This window comes from Lissotriton vulgaris, chromosome 9 (genome assembly GCF_964263255.1).
Source record: "Lissotriton vulgaris chromosome 9, aLisVul1.2, whole genome shotgun sequence".
Taxonomy (NCBI): Eukaryota; Metazoa; Chordata; class Amphibia; order Caudata; family Salamandridae; genus Lissotriton; species Lissotriton vulgaris.
In genome coordinates, this window is record NC_141697.1 from 326,973,953 (window position 1) to 326,993,680 (window position 19,728).

General features: G+C 43.5%; 1 protein-coding gene across 2 annotated transcripts in view; it reads left to right on the forward strand.

Moving 5' to 3' along the window:
- TTC8 (tetratricopeptide repeat domain 8) overlaps nucleotides 1–19,728 on the forward strand; it is a 260,914-nt gene that overhangs the window by 124,068 nt on the left and 117,118 nt on the right. For both annotated transcript variants that reach the window (XM_086937626.1, XM_086937627.1), the window contains 3 exons: nucleotides 7,477–7,587; nucleotides 9,635–9,774; nucleotides 12,992–13,166. In XM_086937626.1, the coding sequence (XP_086793752.1) occupies nucleotides 7,477–7,587; nucleotides 9,635–9,774; nucleotides 12,992–13,166 (426 nt within the window). The remainder of the gene's footprint in view (nucleotides 1–7,476; nucleotides 7,588–9,634; nucleotides 9,775–12,991; nucleotides 13,167–19,728) is intronic.

Sequence of the window (19,728 nt, forward strand, 5' to 3'; positions counted from 1 at the left end):
GATCAGCACGGAAAAACCATGTTACTGCTCAGTTGGAAGCAGCTGGCAATGACTCTAAAGTGCTATATCAGATTGTCAACACTTTCCTGAAACCCATAGCTTGTGAAAGCGCAGACATGGCCTCACAACACCTCTGTGATAGCATCTCCTGTTTTTTCTCTGAAAAAATAGATGCCATTTATAATAAAATAGAGGCACTTAGTTCTGTCATAAGTAGCCAGGATAACTACACTCTAAGACAGACAGCACCCACCAATATCTACTCCTTTGACGAATTCCCTGAAATATCGTTAATTGAGGTCCAGAAACTGTTCACCGATATTAAAAGTGGCAGCCCTGTGGACTTGCTTCCTGCCAGACTTATGGGGCCGCTAGGGAATACACTAGGCCCTGATGTTCAGAGTCTAGTGAATCTCTCACTTACATCTGGAGTTGTCCCACAGTGCTGGAAAAAAGCCCTAGTTAGACCTATTAGGAAGGATACATCTATTCCCTGGAACAACATGTCTAACCTGAGGCCCATCTCCCTTTTGCCATTTCTAGGGAAGATTATTGAAAAGCACACCAACAAACATCTGTCCACCTACCTAGAACAATCTGGTAGTCTCGATCCATCACAGTCAGGTTTCAGGCCAAAATTCAGTACTGAAACGGCCTTGCTGTCGATAACGGACGATCTGCGGCTGTACCAGGACAGGGGTTACTCTGTTATCCTGGTGCTACTAGACATATCGGCAGCGTTCGATACGATTTCCCATACCATCCTGATCGAACGACTGTCTGTGAGTGGAATCGGTGGTAGGGCCCTGGATTGGATCAAGAGCTTCCTCTCCCACCGCACCCAATCTGTCACCATGGGTGAGTTCAGGTCGGAAGAGGTTAACATTACCAAGGGAGTCCCGCAGGGTTCCTGTTTGAGCCCGACTTTATTTAATATTTATGTGGCTCCCTTGGCAGATGTTACCAGAGCCTTTGGATTCCACCCAGTGTCCTACGCGGACGATACGCAGCTGCTCTTCCCCTTTAAACAACTTACCCCGGAAACTATTCAATCATTTTCCGATGGGATGAAGGCAGTTGCAAGGTGGATGTCGTCCAGCTTTCTCCAATGCAATGTTGGAAAGACGGAGCTGATGCTCTTCGGAGAAGCCAGGGTCCAATGGTCTCCCAACTGGTGGCCTCACGATTTGGGCCCAGTTCCTGAACCCAAAGCAATAATCAAGAACTTAGGAGTCAGATTGGAGCCGGAGCTGACCATGAAGCAAAATGTTAACATCACTGTAGGATCCTGCTTCCATGTAATTGGTCTCCTCCGTAGAATTTTTCCTTTTCTCCCTGACTCCTACAGGAAAACTTTAGTTCAGGCACTGATCATAAGCCGTCTTGATTATTGCAACGGTCTTCTGGCAGGTGCAAATGAGGAGGTTTTGGATCGTCTACAGGTGGTGCAAAATACAGCAGCCAGGCTGGTGCTAAATGCACCCCCCAGGACCCCCTCAAAACCACTACTCCACAAACTCCACTGGTTACCAATACGCCTACGAGTGAAATTTAAGACCTGTTGCATCATTCACAAGGGCCTCAATCAATTGGGACCAGAATACCTTGCCAGAAAATGTGTTCCCTATGTCCCTTCCCGGGCCCTCAGATCCAGTGACCAGTTGTTACTAAGTGTCCCTAAAATTACTAAATCAAGGCTAGGTGGCAGGGCTCTGTCCGTAGTAGGCCCCAGTCTTTGGAATTCACTCCCGCTTTCATTAAGACAATGTTATAACCACCTCCAATTCAGGAAATTTTTGAAAACCTTTCTGTTTAGTTCATTCTAACCATCACTTGCTGGTTCATAGGAGCTTCACTGTATTTTTATTTGCATTTGCTACATCATCAGTTTCATACCGGTTGTCTTTAGCGCGGAGATACCCCTTCGGGAGTTTATTCATAGCGCTATATAAACCCGCAAATAAATAAATAAATAAATAAACGACACTCTATGCCGCTCCTTGATGCTCTGTGCAACTCCCTCAACAGCACTTTACTTCAATCTACTCTGACACACTACTCCACTACATCACTCCACACCACTCTGCTGCACCACTCTGACACTTTTAATCCTGATTCTTCTACAAACAAGTTTGTGGAGTGGCGTAGAGAGTCATGGAGTGGCGTAGAGTCATGGAGTGGCGTAGAGAGTCATGGAGTGGCGTAGAGAGTCATGGAGTGGCGTAGAGAGTCATGGAGTGGCGTAGAGAGTCATGGAGTGGCGTAGAGAGTCATGGAGTGGCGTAGAGAGTCACGGAGTGGCGTAGAGAGTCACGGAGTGGCGTAGAGAGTCACGGAGTGGCGTAGAGAGTCACGGAGTGGCGTAGAGAGTCACGGAGTGGCGTAGAGAGTCACGGAGTGGCGTAGAGTGTCACGGAGTGGCGTAGAGTGTCACAGAGTGGCGTAGAGTGTCACGGAGTGGCGTAGAGAGTCACGGAGTGGCGTAGAGAGTCACGGAGTGGCGTAGAGAGTCACGGAGTGGCGTAGAGTGTCACGGAGTGGCGTAGAGTGTCACGGAGTGGCGTAGAGTGTCGTTGAGAGATGTAGCATGCTACACCACTCCATGACACACTACACCACTCCACGACACTCTACACCACTCTACAAACTTGCTTGTAGAAGTATCAGGATTTAAAATGTATTTACTGTTAGACCTGTGTGCCATAGGACAGTGTTCCCCCAAACATTTTGCCTTTACCGTCCAGTGTTTGCTGAAATTCCTTTTTATTGGCATTGGGACTGTCTGCTAACCAATGCTAAAGTGCTTTCTTACTACCGAAAACCTGGTCGGATTGGCTTTCACCTTATTGGCATATTTAATTTACTTATATGTCCCTAGTAAAGTGGTATACCGTATCCCCCGGGCCTATAAATTAAATGCTACTAGTGGACCTGCAGCACGTATTGTGCCACCTACTTAAAACATGTCCCAGGTCTGCCATTGCAGTCTGAATGCAGGTTCAAACTGCCAAATCAACTTGGCAATATAACCTCTTTGCCAAGCCTTACATTCCCCTTTTATTACATATACGTCACCCCTAAGGTTGGCCCTAGGTAGCCCATAGGGCAGGGTGATTATATTTAAAAGGTTGGACATGTCCTGGTATTGAAAAATTCCTAAATTCGTTTTTCACTACTATGAGGCCTACCTCTTCCATTGAATAATATTACATTGCCTTATTACATTTAATAAGTGCTAATGTATGCATGTAGGTTCACTTTTAAAACCTGCTATTCATTCACAAAGGTCCAACTTGCTTTGAAATAATGTGCATTGTCTTTTTAATATAACATTACTTTGGACTGAAGCAGCCCCCTCCTTGCTGGGATACATTTACAGGTTCGGCAATGAGTTTTGTCTCCTCAAACAGAGTTCATTAGTTAGTTCGGAAACAACACTAGTCATCTTCCCTAGGGATTTGTGGTTTTTATTATGTGTCCTTTGTTCTCGTTCACGTAATCCTCTCTTCTTGTTTTATGTTCTGAAACATACTCCTTTCGTTCTAACCACTTGATCCTGCTCTCCATGCCTGCCATCTAGATTATTATTCACTGTCCCCTAAATATGGATTTTGGGGCTGAGTAGATGATTTTAAGTGATGCAGAGGTGAGAGCTTCCTCCATCTGTACACACATATATGCAGTTCAAGTTGGGGTTTAACAAATTGTATAGGAGTGGAAGTTGCTTACGGTAAGGGGGAGGTTGCAATGCAGAATCACAATAGTTCACTGGTGTGATGAAACTGATGTATTGTTCATAACATTCATAAGGCACTCAATACCTCAGTGCGATCTTTGGACCCATTGTGTTCAGTTGAGAGAGTTAATTGACCTGTACATTCATTCTGTATTGGTCATGGCTGAATTTGTTGTAATATTTTGGTACTTTAAAGGCTTAAGTGGTGTAGTCCAGAGATAAAGGATATGGGCACATTTACTTGGGTGATGTCCTCAGAGATTATATTACAAGAGACCAGCTTGCTTATGGCTAAGGTGAAGGTCATTTTTGGTTTTCTTTTTTTTCTCTTCCTCAGCAAGGGAAGATGCACTTTGGGTCTCCCTGTCCAGGAACACAAAGTGATTTCTGGTAAGGCAGGAATATACACAGATTTAGCTGTTATGGCTGGTGCACTTTCAGGTAAGCTTACTCTGCCATGAGGCTCTAACTTTCCCAGTATCAACAAGAAATATTTTTTCATGTGTTAAGCGTGAGTGCCAAGGGAGTACAATCAGTATGCCAGTTCCTTGCTTGATGAATTGAACCAATATTACATAGTTTAGTTGAAAAGTAGTTCTCAAACCAGTACACACTACATCAGTGGCATTGCTAATGGTTATGGGTCTAAGGAACTTGATCTATGACAGATGGATCACATTATGAACTTAATCCTGGGTACTCCTTTTATTCTTAATTCTTATACCCACATATGTTACAGAAGGAATGCTGGTGGTTCAAAGGGGATATAACCCTCTACAACCAAGAAGGAAATGTGCCGAGCCATCAATGACTTCTGTGATGTCAGCAAAGGCACATAACTAGAAACTGTTTTCCAGGTCACTAAGGGCTATTAGGGTTGCTAAGAGAAGTGGTAGGCAATTTTGGGTTTATCAAGATCTGTACAAAGAGATTCAGATACGCACGCAGGTGTGGGTGAAAACTGAATATGTTGTTGAATCGCTGAATCTGGCTGCCTTGTATGAAGTCAACGGCCTAGAAGAAAAAAAAAGGCTACTGGGCATTGAAGATGCTTGTTAGGCAGTACTAAATCTGGGGGAAAGGTGAAACCAGTGGAATGTTGCTAAACCTGGTTTGGAGAGTGATATATACCTACACATATCAATGGAGATCCCTACATCTTGACACTCTTATGCTTACTGTGAAGCCGTGCAATGCCCTTATTGCATCTTCAGACTACCCTAGGTTGGGTGTCTGCATTAGATTTAAGGGCTTATTACAGTGTTGCTTAACTGCAATACACTATTCAATAACCAGGGAACAGCAGGCCAGGCCAAAGGACTTTGGTAAATGTGGTTGTTATCCATTCTCTCCAGTCTCTTCCACTGCCTTTATCTGAGGGTCTTCCGCTGCCTTTATCCTCATATGAACACGCTTTCTCCTCTTGGGCCAGCAAGTTAATATCCTCCATATATTTCCATGTACATTACATAGCTGTTCTTCTTGGGTGTTGTTTTATACTGCAGTGTACTGGGTTTGAGGAATCACCCAAGAACTCCCACTGGCCCGATTTTCCTATCAAAGGTGTATAATCAGTGTCTTAGGATCTTTTACGTATTGCAAAAAGTGATCACCTGCTTTAGTGAATTTGGGTTAAGGCAGACAGCTAATCTCTGTTCTGCACAAAGCCTGTATTTCCATAGAAGTCAACACAGTGGGTAAATAGAGGAATATGGTAACTCTGCTGGAAGACTCTCTGATTCGGCCAGGATTTGCTCATCCAGCATGAAAACTTGTAAGAGTGCAGATTTAAGTTAATTCATTATAAATGTGTACTTGGGGCTTGCTTGTCCCTCCTTAATATGCACACATATATAAAGGGATCTGCAAAAAATGTCTGAGGTATGATTAAACAGGGTTTTTTCTTCACATTTGGTGGACCTTTGTTTAGATCAGTGTTATGGAATACACTGTTACAGTTTCTAATATCTCAACTTAGACTGTAGCCCCCCTTCTGAAGCTTTGTCTTCTAGTGTGTCCTGATTTAAAAAGTGCAGTAGACTTACCTAACAAGTTTGTATTATTGAACATTGTCCTAGCAGAGTAGAGCTTAGCGATGTAATGGAACTCTAGCTAGGTTTCTATCTGCGTCTGTGAACTCTTGACTTGCAGAAATGGGTCCCAGCAGAGAACCAGCTAAGTGAAACCCAGTCTGATTACCTCGGACCTGGCTAAACATTGAGGCCCTTGTTCTGGGGGAGAGTATGTGGCCTTGCGGCTAGAGCGGTCGACCTTGAAACTGGGCATGGACCCTCTACATCCTGTGATTCTGGGCAAATCACTTAATCTCCCTGTGCCTAACAAAAACATTATTGTGTCCTTCTGTAACACAACTGGTGCTAATGTAAAGCGCTCTGATACCTTCGGTTCAAGTTGGTGCTATATATGAAACAAAAAAAAAATGTAAAAAATGTAGCCATCCTTCAGACTGCCTGCCGCCTTAAGACTTCTCATGAATGGAAATTGCAACTGTAATCTTTCTGGTGTTTTGAATACTTGAATTTGGTTTGAAAACATGTTGTTTACTGTATCATTAATACTGGTCATTAATGATTTACACTCCCTGAATACTAGCGCCCTGCAGCAGTTAAAACAATGTATGACATACCTGTTCTTGTTGTATTATCTGGAATATGCCTAGCTACTGGCAATTAGTCTTTTTGGATATTGAATAAGTAGATATAAAATTATATGTCATACAGTATCCGAAGTTTTTGTTTTTACATAATTCTGTCTTGAGTAGCTTTTTTCAGCCACAGACCAAATACAAATGATTTCCACATTTTTGGAAATTACATGTATTAAATGCTTTGGACACTCATCTCCTCAAGCTTAAACAATGTATTGAAAGTTGTTTTCAATATCTCACCTAACCGCAGATTCTTGAGTATTTAATTTGTCCTGCAATAGGCGATTCAATTGTTTTATGTTTTGCTGTACGTTTTGAGAAAATCAATAGTTGTTTTCAATAATTTCTTTTGTAAAAATAAAACTATTTTTAAAATTTTTGTGGATAAAATAAGTGGATTTTTTATAGAACCGTACAGCAGTTTTTACCCGTATTCTAAATCGGTGTGAAGCTAGCTTGATAGACACCTAATGGTTACCAAACCTTCATGTTTAAGTCTCCTCTTCGGCTGAGAGATGAGCATTGTGGCAATTTGATATACAGTCTCTATCAGTAATGTTAAGGGTTTGGAAAGGTGTCATTTGAAAATCTGTTGGGAACCTATGATCTACTGTTCTCAATTTAAGGTGAAGATGACTTCATGCAGACCATTTTTTGTGTTTGTCAGATAACATTGCTGGGCATCATTCAGTCTCTTTTATTTATTGTTTTCCTAAACCCTTATGAAACCTGTTGTTAACAACATTGTCTCCAGAAAACAAAACTCAATCTCTAAAGTGCATTTCAGGTTGTACAATCAAATTCTATCTGGTGTTTGTCAGTATATTATTCTGTAAATGATTTTGCTTCTGTCTAAAGTGATCATATTCCTTCATTGTTTAAACTTCCTGTTAACAAAGAATAAATGTCATAGAAAGGTCATCTACACCGATTCCTTAACCAATTATGTGGCTACCCTGCTTTATAAATTGCCTGTTCCTGAATGTGTTGGTTCTGCTTGCTAGTTGACCATTTCCCCCAGTTCCTCATGGCGGTAGATTTAACTTTTTGCGTTCTCTGTGTTTTGGTTTAGGTATATATTCGATTAGACCAGCCAGTAACAGCTCTGCAGCTTTTTAAGCAGGGGTTAGATCGATTTCCTGGAGAAGTAACCCTTCTTTGTGGCATTGCCCGCATATACGAGGTGAGTTTTGCAGAGCATATGCTTTCATGTATTGTAAAGAGGTGTAGCAAGAAAGGTATTTTCGTATTGCGCAGTAATGTTGCAGTTTTGATTACAAAAGTGATTACGTTTGAAATAGTTATGCCATGTTGAATTATAAATGTTTGATAGGTCAACTGGACCTATAAGTTTCAGCAACCCAGAAACTTTCCACTCTCCACAGTTGTTTTTTTTGCACACCGCATTTTTGTTGTTCTCCTAATTAGATAAGAGATTAATAAGTTGTGCTTGTATGAGGCAAACAAGTTTGCCATTGACAAATGCCACTGACAGAAAATAACTCTCAATTTCTTTGTTTTGTAATATGTGGTCTAGGCATTTGTGGATGCAGGTTGTGTTCCCCAGTAGTTTTCCCCAGCAGTGCTGCACACCACTGAATAATAGATCAACTATATTTTTATTAGTTTACCTGGAAATTGTCAATTATGCACATATTTGCATTTTGGTAGCTATTCATTTGTTTTTCTCTTATTTGTTTTCTATTTTCAAATAAACTATTCTCAACATGTTTTGGGGCTTTTTGAACCTTCCTCGTGAGAAATATTTCTTAACAAAGAATGTTTAAATTAAATGGAGAATCTTTTTGATAAAATACATTTTCAGAATGTAGGGTATTAACAATTCGACTAAAAACAAAAAATATACATGCTTTTCATATATAATTCTTTAAGTAAATAAATGTTCATGATTTGTGACTTTTTGATTTTTGTCAAACTACTTTATACCTAACTTGTTATCCTCTTATAAGTTATGTTGTTAACACCTTAGCTGCTTTGGAACGTCCAGCTCCAGTGCTGAACGTTCCATTGCGCAGGTGCAGTTGGAACGTCCAACGGCCGACGGCAGCACCCCCGAGGTAGTGGTGCCGTCGGCCGCTGGACGGGCGCAGCGCTTAAGGGGTTAATACTGTAATCATTTCCAACTTTGAGCATTAATTGTGTTAGAGTGGTGATGAGATGTATTAACTAAAGATAGTGTCAAAATACAATAAATATAATCTTATATCACGCCATCCTTTTTGGATCAAGTTTGTGCAGATGAGATATTAAGCAAGGGGAGCTTGTTGTTGGAGAAGCAGAGCATACAGTAGTCAACTTGCCTGTGTTATCCTAAAGAAGATTTGACAATAAGCATCCAATTTTCTTGGATGAGGACTGTAATGTAATTCTGCGTAACATAATACTCTGCCATAGCTCTCCAGAGGAGACGTTTAAAGTAATTTTCAAGTAATTTTATCCTCTTATTAGTTATATCACTTGAATATTTACTATTTATCATGTTTACTTTTTGTATTATTTACGTACATGTGGCATCCAAAAGTATGTTCAGCTAGGATACATGGTCAATAAATTAATAAACCACAAACCTTTTTGGCTGAAGGCCAACAGATTGTTCTGTAGTGCGTATATTCTTAGCAGTTGCCTTGGTACTGGCCAAGAGAAGAATCACTAAGAGTTGGGGGAATTGCCTGTCTCTAACCCTTTGTGCTTGGGTGCATGACTTAGTTTGTTGTGATAAGATAGCAGATGCATATCAAGCCTCACGCCCTAGTATCTGATGGCCGCTGGGGACGATTCGGTCATGTAGAGATAACCATCCCTGTGACTAATGGTTACTGTGATGTGCATCCTTTCTTATAACAGCAAATGATGTTGCTGTGTACTTGAATGGGATTTACATATTTGATTACTGAGCATACTGCTCTGATTTTTTTATCTGTCAGTGACCTGTTGCCGATGTGCAGCTTCATCTTTGATGTGCACTCTGCTTGTCAAGTTGTGAAGTGTCTTCATGTGGTTTCTGAACAATGTTGTGCTAAACGTTTATCACTTGTCAGTCATCTGTCATGTCATGTCAGTAAAGAGTATCATGCTATTAGGTTTTCATAAAGTGTACTGTTCTTTTGTTTGCAGTAGAGCTATACTAAAACCTTAATTAAAAGTTTTAAAAAAAGGTTATTCCTCAAAATAAAACATTAACTGTGCCTTTTTTATTACCTGTAAAACAGGAAATGAATGACTTTCCCTCCGCATCAGAATACTACAAGGATGTACTAAAACAGGACAATACTCATGTGGAATCCATTGCATGCATCGGAAGCAACCACTTTTACTCTGACCAACCAGAGATAGCCCTGAGATTCTACAGGTTAGCATTAGATTAATAAAAATCCAGCACTTTTTTCTAGATACAAATATGTTTAATTAGGGTTACCAAATGAGAAGCAATAATGTTGATAAGTGATTCAAACCATGTTAGTGTATGTTGAGCTTCTTAAGAATCTAAACTTAGAAACTGTCTGGTTTTGTACAGAATTAATTGTTTTTCTCATTTACATAGTTTTCATTTGCATGTTTGCCTTGTTATTTTTTTATCAAATATCATCTGATTAGATTTTATAATATAACAATGGCATATACAACAATAATGGACTGGGATATGGGATGTAAATTTGGTTAAACAAGACCGATATGCAAGTGCTGTACATGAGATCTGCAGTTTAGCTGTAACATCATGTAAATGTGGCTTCTCCATTATGGAATTTTCTCTGATTTTCATATATATGGAGTCTCTCCACTTCAGGGTAGGATACTTGGCGAGGTTCACAACAGATTCTTCTCAGTAACCAGCAATGCAAATTTAATTTTGTGCATTTACTTGTATTTTAAACATACTCTAAAAATATCCAGTTCAATTAAGAAAGCAAAAAGCTGCACAAAGCATTAAAACACGAATCCCTTTTTAAAGACGGGCAAACAAAAGAAAAGTGATCAGTATGCATCAGTGGCTGAGATACAAAAGAAATTACTACACTCTGCCTTATAACCGCATGCGCGCTAGCGGTTTTCCCGCTGAGCGCCGAGATTTCAAAAATCCCGTGTTACGTGACAAGTTCAACTCGTCACACGCACAGGGCAGGTAACGCCCATAACGAGTTGACCTTGTCACACGCATCAAAGGGGTTAAGGATATTGGCTAACTAGTCTATCCCAGAACGTCACTCCATCTCTAATCTCTTACACAGGCTAATCATTTTGTACTAATCCCTATCGATGTTGAGTTATTCTCTACAAATTCCACTGAGTAGGGCGGATAATACATGAATTTACTGAAGAACATTTTAATGGATATTCAAGATTATCAGTAGTAGGGTTTACCTTCTCTATCATGAGATTTTGCTGCAATTTAGCAGCGAGTTCCACTTCTACTTGTGTGAATTAGAATAGCAATTGCAAGAGCAAAGCTGAGGCCAATGCTGATAGTATAATATTCTACCCAGAAAATTTCACAGAGAAACGTGGCCCACTTGGACTTCCATTCTGAAATCATAATATATACTGTCAAGGGTGGTGTTAAAGACCTATCGACCAATGTGGCCACTTGAGGAAAAGACCTGGTCATTGTAATCTGCTCCTATGTTCCCCAGAGTTTAATGAGTGTACCCAAACCTGCTGAAGTAATGGAGACGGGTAATGTGACTTGGAGACTGGGGAGCGATATGCGTGGAGCAAGATCTGGAAGCTGACATTTGAACGAACTCGAGGTGGTCAAGGAGCTGCTACCACAATGCTACTGACTCCCTCTTTCACTGTTGTTTCTGGATGTTCGTGGCAGCTCAATAGAGACCAAGAAGAAGGAGGGCCTCATAGAAATTTAAAATTGCCTGTGAGTGGAGCGCAAGATACTGGGACACAACTGGGTGCTGTGGGACGTAAGGAGCGAACGCACCAGAAGTGGTGGTGGGCCTCATGACTCGACTTGTAAACTGGAGATGATGGTGAGAGCCAGGAGGGACATCAGCTTACCTAGCTGGGGTGCACAAATGAGCACACATGGCCTTAAATATAAAAATGAAACATTGGCTGGCTTTTGTCAACTTTGATGAGCATACTAGACACCTGGTGGCTCTGGAGTACCATGGGTTTGCAGGAAACTATACAGGCAGGACAGTATCTGGTGTGGAGAAACTAGAATGTACATTGATTGTGACACATCTCCGGGATTTCAGGCCAACTTACTGAAAGTCACTATACCACAGCCATTCAAGAACTTAGAATATGTGGAAAAGAGATCCCAAACAAGTAATGTTCCCATTTGAGCCCAGGTAGTAGTTGCACGTTCTGGACCTAGATGCAGACTATGCAAGCAGATGGACTGTAAGGACATCCGTCAGAACATGGAGAGGTTGACGTGAAGGCACTACTGCTAGATATGCAGAAGAATCTGCATACTAGTGAATGCAAAATATATAATTGTCTATTAGAATGGGCCATTTGTAGGAGAGACTTGATAAACAGGTGGCCCGAAAGTGAGGATGATATGAGGGCACACAATGAGAAACCTTTAAAAATGAAGATGGTCCTACAGATTATACAAGCAAGTAATGAGTACTTTGAAGCAGGAAGCAGTTAGAAGTAAGATTGTCTGCGTACAAGGGATCCCAAAGTCTACCAACATTAGGAACATCGAGTCGTTTATGGAGAACTTTAGGCTTTTTGTTGTGGAGCCGGAGCATCACACACTGATACCACGTCTGGTTCTTGGACACGCTCGCCTCCCAACTGGCATATATCCTGATTTCACATCAGCAGTTGAGGAAGCCAGATCCATATTCATCCCAGTGAAGAAGAAACTACAGTAGTGAGAGTATGCCATGCTGTATCCGTCAGAACTAAAAATCATCTGTGATGATAATGTACACAATGATCCTAAATCAGCAAAGACCTTCCTGCGTTCAAAGAAGAATATCAGCTCAACCCTGAAAATGGGAGACTTGGCGGAAATCTTCGTTCGATCGAGGGGATACTAGAATTGGGTGATTGGCCAAATGTTGCAAATACATAACTGTGATTGATCTGCCAAATAGATAACTGGTATTTCCAAATGCTTTCCAGCTGTTCTTTGGTGAGTAACTGAGGATAATCCTGAAGCTCATATGTTTTCTATGCTGGGTTTACTGTTTGAATGTATATCTGGTGACTTGCGCAAAACTTAAAGGGGCTAAATTTAACAAAAAAATGCTTTTTAGTTTAAAAAAACCAAAGCAATACCCACCCTGTATCTCTTTATGTTAAAGCCTACAATTTGTAGAAAAGTTTTAAATAACTCCCCTTTTTGTGACCTTTAATTGTATAAATCATTATTTGAGAGTTTCAGTTTACTAATTTTTTACTTTTTATATTCAGTGTTAATTTCTGAATCTAAATTTTTGTTCCATACCTCTTAACCCTTTGGGTATGCATTTTAAGTGTTTTTATGGGATACGTTGTCTTTGTGGAAGTATGTCTTAAATCGATTTAAGAAAATCAACATTAGTAGTTAGCATAAGATGCTTAACTAAAGAAATTGTTTCTCTATTCTTCAGGCGTCTCCTTCAAATGGGTGTTTATAACTGCCAGCTTTATAACAATCTTGGCCTATGCTGCTTCTATGCCCAGCAGTATGATTTGACTCTGACTTCTTTTGAACGGGCTTTATCCTTGTCAGAAAATGAAGAGGAAACTGCAGATGTTTGGTACAACTTGGGCCATGTCGCTGTGGTAAGAAATATTAGGTTCAATTCTATCTGCATTGACAAGTGTTAAGTGATGTGATTGCAAGGATTGAAGTTTGAATTCCATATTTTAATCAATAGGTGATGATGCTCGCAGATGACAATTATGCATAAATTCCTCTGCTTTCACCGATGAGAATTCTTATCATTCCTTTTAACCGTGCCGGTTTCCAGTCCTCTCTGATCGCAGCCGTCTGAAGAACAACAATAGAGTGGGTGAAGCATGAAGTAATTAAGTAGTACATAATTGATATTCTCCATGATTGTGGGTAACGTGTATTCCATCATGGAATGTCAGTGGACTTTTAGTTGGGATAGGCAACACTGCTTATTGAAAGAAAGTTAAGCATGTGTATCATCTGGTAAGAGACCATCATTGCATATGTATGTTGGTTATTGCTTGATATTACAGTTCCTAGTCATTTGAGGACAGAAACAGATTATCTTGGAAGTTGCTGTAGACATAGTAATGCAGAAGCTGAAGTATTACACTACAGGGGACAGATGTGTACTGAGAACACAATTGCTTACATGTTAATTTTCCTTATTGGTAAATAAGGATATCCTTGTATTTAATATATCTGCACATCCTAGTATTTAAGACCGCAAACTCTTTCAAAAGGTGACATCTCATTTTTTCAAGTATATGGCTTTTATTTGTCAGCTAGAAATTCCTGACTTAGGTCCATGGTTTAAACCCATACTGATCTACATTTAATCTTTTTCCGATTAACAAACCTGTTTTAAAAAGTGGAAAATGAAATAAAAGAACCTGCAGAGGCGGGTCAGCCTAAGCATCAGAATTTGACTGGAAGGCAGTCTGTATTCTTTGAGACATGTCATTCAATGCAGTGTCAGCCATTATTCATTCTTTTTCAGCTAAAGAAAAGGAGAAGTCTTACTTGTTTCCTACAGATCCAAGCTGATGGTTTCCTTTGGAGACGTTTGCAGATTTCTTATGAATTCAATGCAAGATACCTATTGAGAACCTGAATTACAAGTTTCTTCACTAACATGGGTCTTCATTATTATTAACAAGCATTGATTAGGATAACAAGCTCTTCTTCAAACAAGTATGGCAGGAAAACGAAGTGAAAAGCGATAGAAGGTTATTAAAGAAGATGTCTAATTCAAATGTATTTTTGTTTAAACTTTTTTATTTTCCATTCCATTTACAGGATTTTACAGACATCCAATAACTACAGTCATCTCCGTTTTAAGAGTGTACATAATACATTCAACTGAATACATGCTTAGGACACCGTGTACAGCACATGATCTTTCAATGATGCAAGCCTCAGTATTTGAACCCCCCTCCCTTCAACTCTCGTGGGTTAATGCCTCACATGGTGGTTCACAGATAGACCCACGGAATTCATTCCATGTCCCCCATATTCTTGACCATTTTTTGGGGCAACCTCGATGAGTGTACACCGTTTTTTCTGCTACCATAGCCGTGTCCATATCATTTTCCCAGTGTTGCAGTGTGGGTACCACTCCGGATCCCCAATTCCTAGCAATATTACGCTTCACTGTTGCCATCCCCAGTGTTGCCCAGGCTTTCATCGCTATGTTGAGGTCTGTAGGTTGCCATATATTTGAGACAGCACTTTGGGTCTGTCTGTATCTCTACCCCACCCACTTCCGCGATCTCTAGCAAAACCTGCTCCCAATAGGTCTGTATCTTGGAGCATTCCCATATTATATGAAAGTACGTTCCTGGTTGCCCGCATTCCCTCAGGCAAAGTGAATCGTGTGCATGTCCAAGTTTGTGTAGTGTGGTGCGGGGGTAGTATACACGATGCAGCACCTTGAGTTGCACTAATTTCAAACGAGACGGGTTCGCCACCTCCCTGGCCGACGCCAGCGCGTCCATCCAGTCGGAGTCGTCTATGTCCCCTAGTTCTGCCTCCCATTTGCTTCGGAGGACCACCGTGAGATCTGGAAGATTATTTAGTATTTTAACGATATGTCGGTGATATGGCTTTTTGGACCATATGATCCGTGAGGAGTCTGTCCTCTAGGGGCGACGCGTCAGCTAATTTAGTTCCCACAGGGATCGCGCTTTTAAGCGCGTGCCTGATTTGAATGTAACGGTAGAGCTCCGAGTCTGCCAGTCCGTATTTTTCTTGGAGTGCTGGAAACTGAATGATCTCCCCTCTCACCCATAGATCGCCGATGTTAGTGATGCCTATTAAGTCCCATTGTTTAAACCGTTTTGTGTTGACCAAGGTGCCCAGTTTGCGTGTCACCCACAGGGGAGTGGCCAGTGTGAGCACATTCTCCCAACCTAATGCCCTGCTGTGTGCCAAATTTTGATCGTGTGGGCCGTGGGGCCCGTCAGGGTGTGTCGTTTTTTGTTTGTGTAGAGGGTTTTCATCAAGCTTTCTGCCGGTAACTCCTCCCTATCCAATCTGTATGCGGGTTCATCGTGTGGGGTATGCAGCCAGTGGTTGATGACCGCTAGCTGTGCAGCCCAGTAATATAGCTTGACGGTAGGCAGGGCTATTCCCCCGTCGTACCAGCTGCGTATCAATTTGGACTGAGCAATGCGAGCGGGCTTGCCATCCCACAATAAAGAGGAAATTTCTGCTTCTATGGCCTTAAAATATGTCAGCGGAACTGGAAAATGGGTATTCTGGAGCGCGTATAGGAACCTCTGGAGTGCCAGCATTTTAAAGAGTGCGGCCCTTCCCAGTAGCGTCAATGGTAGGGACCGCCAGTGTGAAATGTCTGCTTTTAGTCTCTGTAGGGGTCTCGTCAGGTTTTCGTCCATAAAAATCCTATTGTGGGGGGTGACATATATTCCCAAGTACTTAAATCCCCCGGCTACAATTTGCAAGGGACAGTCTAGGGGAAGCGTTGGCGCCTGACCGCACAGTATATAATTCAGAAAAGGGGGTGGTGATGAACAGAGTGTCTGAATTAAGCAAACCACTCTTACCCAGTCCAAAGATCAGGGCTTGATCCATCACCGTTTTTTAGCTCACTGCACCATCCCAGCTCAGAAGACGGCTGAAATGCCAGAAACCGGTCCCCGGTAGCTTGTCTCCTTTCTGGTGAAGAATTGGCTTGGTAGTTTAGTCTGCCCTGTTCCCATGATGCACTGGGCCAGGGACAGACTGATTTGCATATAGCCAGGTTCTGAGCTGGGATGGTGCAGTGAGATAAATAACGGTGATGGATCAAGCCCTGATCTTTGGACTGGGTAAGAGTGGTCTGCTTAATTCAGACACTCTGTTCATCACCACCCCCTTTTCTGAATCGCACAGTATATAAAGCAACGACCAATTTATCGTATACCCTGACTGCTCCCCATACACTGTGAGGATGCTGAATAGTACCTCCAGAGACTCCGTCTGGGACGCCCTGTATATTAACACATCGTCCGCATAAAGGGAGATTTGGTCCTCCCAGCCCGCGTCCCATGTCAGCCCTTTAAGCAGTGGTGTCATGCGGATCCAGGTCGCTAGTGGTTCTAGTATGAGGGCAAAAAGGAGAGGGGAGAGTGGACAGCCCTGTCGTGTCCCTCTACCTAGTGTGATCTCCCTGGATAAATGATTGTTTGCCACTACCTGTGCCAAAGGTGTTGTGTATAGCAATCAAACCCACCCACAGAATTTAGGACCAAAACCCATCCTCTGAAGCACCGTGAACCGGAACGGCCATTCCTCTAAGTCAAACACCATCCTCGCGTCTAAGAAAAGAATGGCCACATCTTCTTGAGATCGGGCCAGAACCCCATTGAGGCGTCTTAAATTCAGGGAGGTGTTACGTCCAGGCATAAAGCCCGATTGGTCTGGGTGGACCAGCGTCGTAAGGTGGGTCTGCAGTCTTATCGCTAACGTTTTTGCCAATATCTTCGCCTCTGCGTTTATCAACGATATCGGTCTGTATGAAGAGGGCTGTTCTGGTGGCTTCCCGGGTTTGCATATTGTCACTATGGTTGCCAATCTTTTGTCCATCTGTAATGTACCCTGCGCCAGGGAGTCATTGTACATGTCTAACAGATGTGGTGTGATGTGTACACCTTTGTGTTCATAGTATTTTGCTATTTCTTCTACAATTAATCGGGGCTCAGTTGTAAGGGTACAGTCAGCTAGTGTCATTTGGGAAATCCATCTGTCTGCCCTTTCTTACTTTTCGAGCCATGCGAGCATTTTCCCCGTTTTGTCCCCCATTTCGTATATTCTGTGCCTGTTGTCCGTGTGTCACATCTTTGTCATATTTTCTGCATATGCTCTGAACTCCTGGGCTGCTACTGCTAAGGGTGTGTGCTGTGGCCTCGTTCGGGTCCGTGGCATGTGCTCTTTCCGCCTCTAATGCGGCCGCTTCCAAAGACTCAACGTTATGTCTGTGTTCTCGCTTGTGATGCTCAAAATGGCTTGTCCCCGGACAACTGTTTTGTATGCCTCCCAAAGCGTGCATGGCGAATCTACCGTCGATGCATTTTCGGCAAAGTAGTGATCAGTGGCTGTTACTAGGGCCCTTGCTATTTCCCGGTTCTGTAGGTAGCCTTGATATAGGGGGTAGATTCTCAAACGTCCCCTACCCCCCCCGCCACCCTCCGTAGAGCCCACTTATGGGTCGCGGAATGACAGTTCCTCTGGGACTCCGGTTGCAATGTCTGTCCGCAGTCTGTGTGGAGTTCGACAGTGTCTCCCATGCGTTAGTGTTCAGTCTCTTCGCGGTGTCCCCCGTCGTCCGAGTCACTGCGAGTTTTCCCTCGATGTCTGGGTCCTCGTGCTGGCCGCCATCCCTCCAGCCAATCCCTCGCTTCCTCAGGGGACTCCAGGAACCACGTATTCCCTTCGGATTCTACACAGAGCCTTGCTGGGAAAATCATGGAATATTTGATTTCTCTGGCACGGAGCTCCTTCTTCACCTCTGTGAAGCTCCTGCGCTGTTGGGCCACTGCCGCTGTGTAGTCGGGGTAAAATGTGCCCTCTAAGTTCTCAATCTTGATCGGTGGGGTTATCCGTGCGGCTTGCAATATGATGTCGCAGTCCCGAAAGTTGAAAATGCGCGTCAAAATCGGGCGTGGTGGATTACCTGGGCGCGGTTTGCCTCCCGGGACACGATGTGCTCGTTCTACCGAAAAGAAATTAGAGAGACCCCTCGGCTGCAACTGGTTTTAGATTAAGTCCTCCATGAAGAGATCAAAGGCAGGGCCCCCGGCCGGCTCTGGTACGCTAACCAGGAGAACATTATTGCGCCGGGATCTACCTTCCTGCTCCTCCAGCTTTCCTTTCAGCGTGGTGTTGTCCTGCTCCAATTTGCGCACTCTAGTTTGTAGGTCCGCCGTTTCTGCCAAGAGTCCCGTCGCCGTTTTATCCATTCCCCCAGGCGGTCTGATACTTTAGTGAGGTCTGCTCGCATGAACGAAATGTCCGCAGAGATATTGCCCATGGAGGCCTGCATCGTCAGTAGTGTCGCCATCACATCTTTTAGGGTGATCTCTCCGGTGGCCCCAGGGCTGCGGGACGATTGGCTAGATGTCTGTGGCGTGTCCCCTTTTGCCGAGTCCGTGCCCTCCTTGTTATAGGCATATTTCTCTATCCGGGGGGCTGGTTGCACTCTCGGCCCCCTGCCGCCCATTTAGCCTCGTCGCGGCACCCTGTGGAATAGAGTGGGGTTTACTATCGGTAGTGCAGGATTAAAGCTCTGCGCCGTTTCCCACCTCCGCCGTGCTGTCTCGGACCCAGGCCCGGAGGATCTCGCTTAACGTACTCCCGGGTTGGTCCGTGCTGGTCTGGGCAGCCGATGGGTGTCGTGTCTCGTGCCTCCGCCTATAGTGCCCGCACGATGCAGTGTTTATTCTGTGGTGGCCCGTGTGTCAATCAATGTCTCTCGGGCCCCTCTCCGGTGCCTGGCTCTGTCTGCTGTTAGGCGGCCGCTTCCCCGGGTGAGCACTTCTGTGTCTAGTGTCTGTATTTATCCGTGCTGCGCTGGGGCCGCTGTTTATAGTAGGGCTGCTATCGGGCTTCCCACCTCGCTGCAACACGGTCTCAAGGCCGCCGTGGGGTATCTTGGATATGATGTTACACATCCCCTCTCCGTTCTGGCCTGGTTGTGTCTGCCCCCGTCACCTGAGTGCTGCTGCTCCCGCGGCCGGCTTCCCGCTGCCGGTTTCTTGCCTCACGCCACCAGATTGAGGCGTCCCTCCGGCCGCTCTGGTATCCTGTGCACTACAGTCCCCGGCTCCAATGGCTGCCCCAGGCCACAAACCACGCGGCTACGGATCTGTGCAGCGGCTGGGCGTACTGCGACGCGGGTGGGCTCTTTCGGGAGTGGAGATGATCCGGTTTTCAAATAGCAACAGTCCCGTTATATACGGGCAGGAGAATTAATCTGATTTTGCGGGGAAGCTCACAGGTCACGAAGCTCTCTCAAGGTGCGGCCATCTTCGCTGGTCGCTAGCCACGCCCCGAAGATGTCTAATTTTGATAAGTAAATTGATTATAGTGAGTTGCCTAACCCAGAGGGCCCTCCCGAGTTGAAGCCTCAATTGGGACAGATTTTTGAAAAAATGGGTATGTGGCCTATCC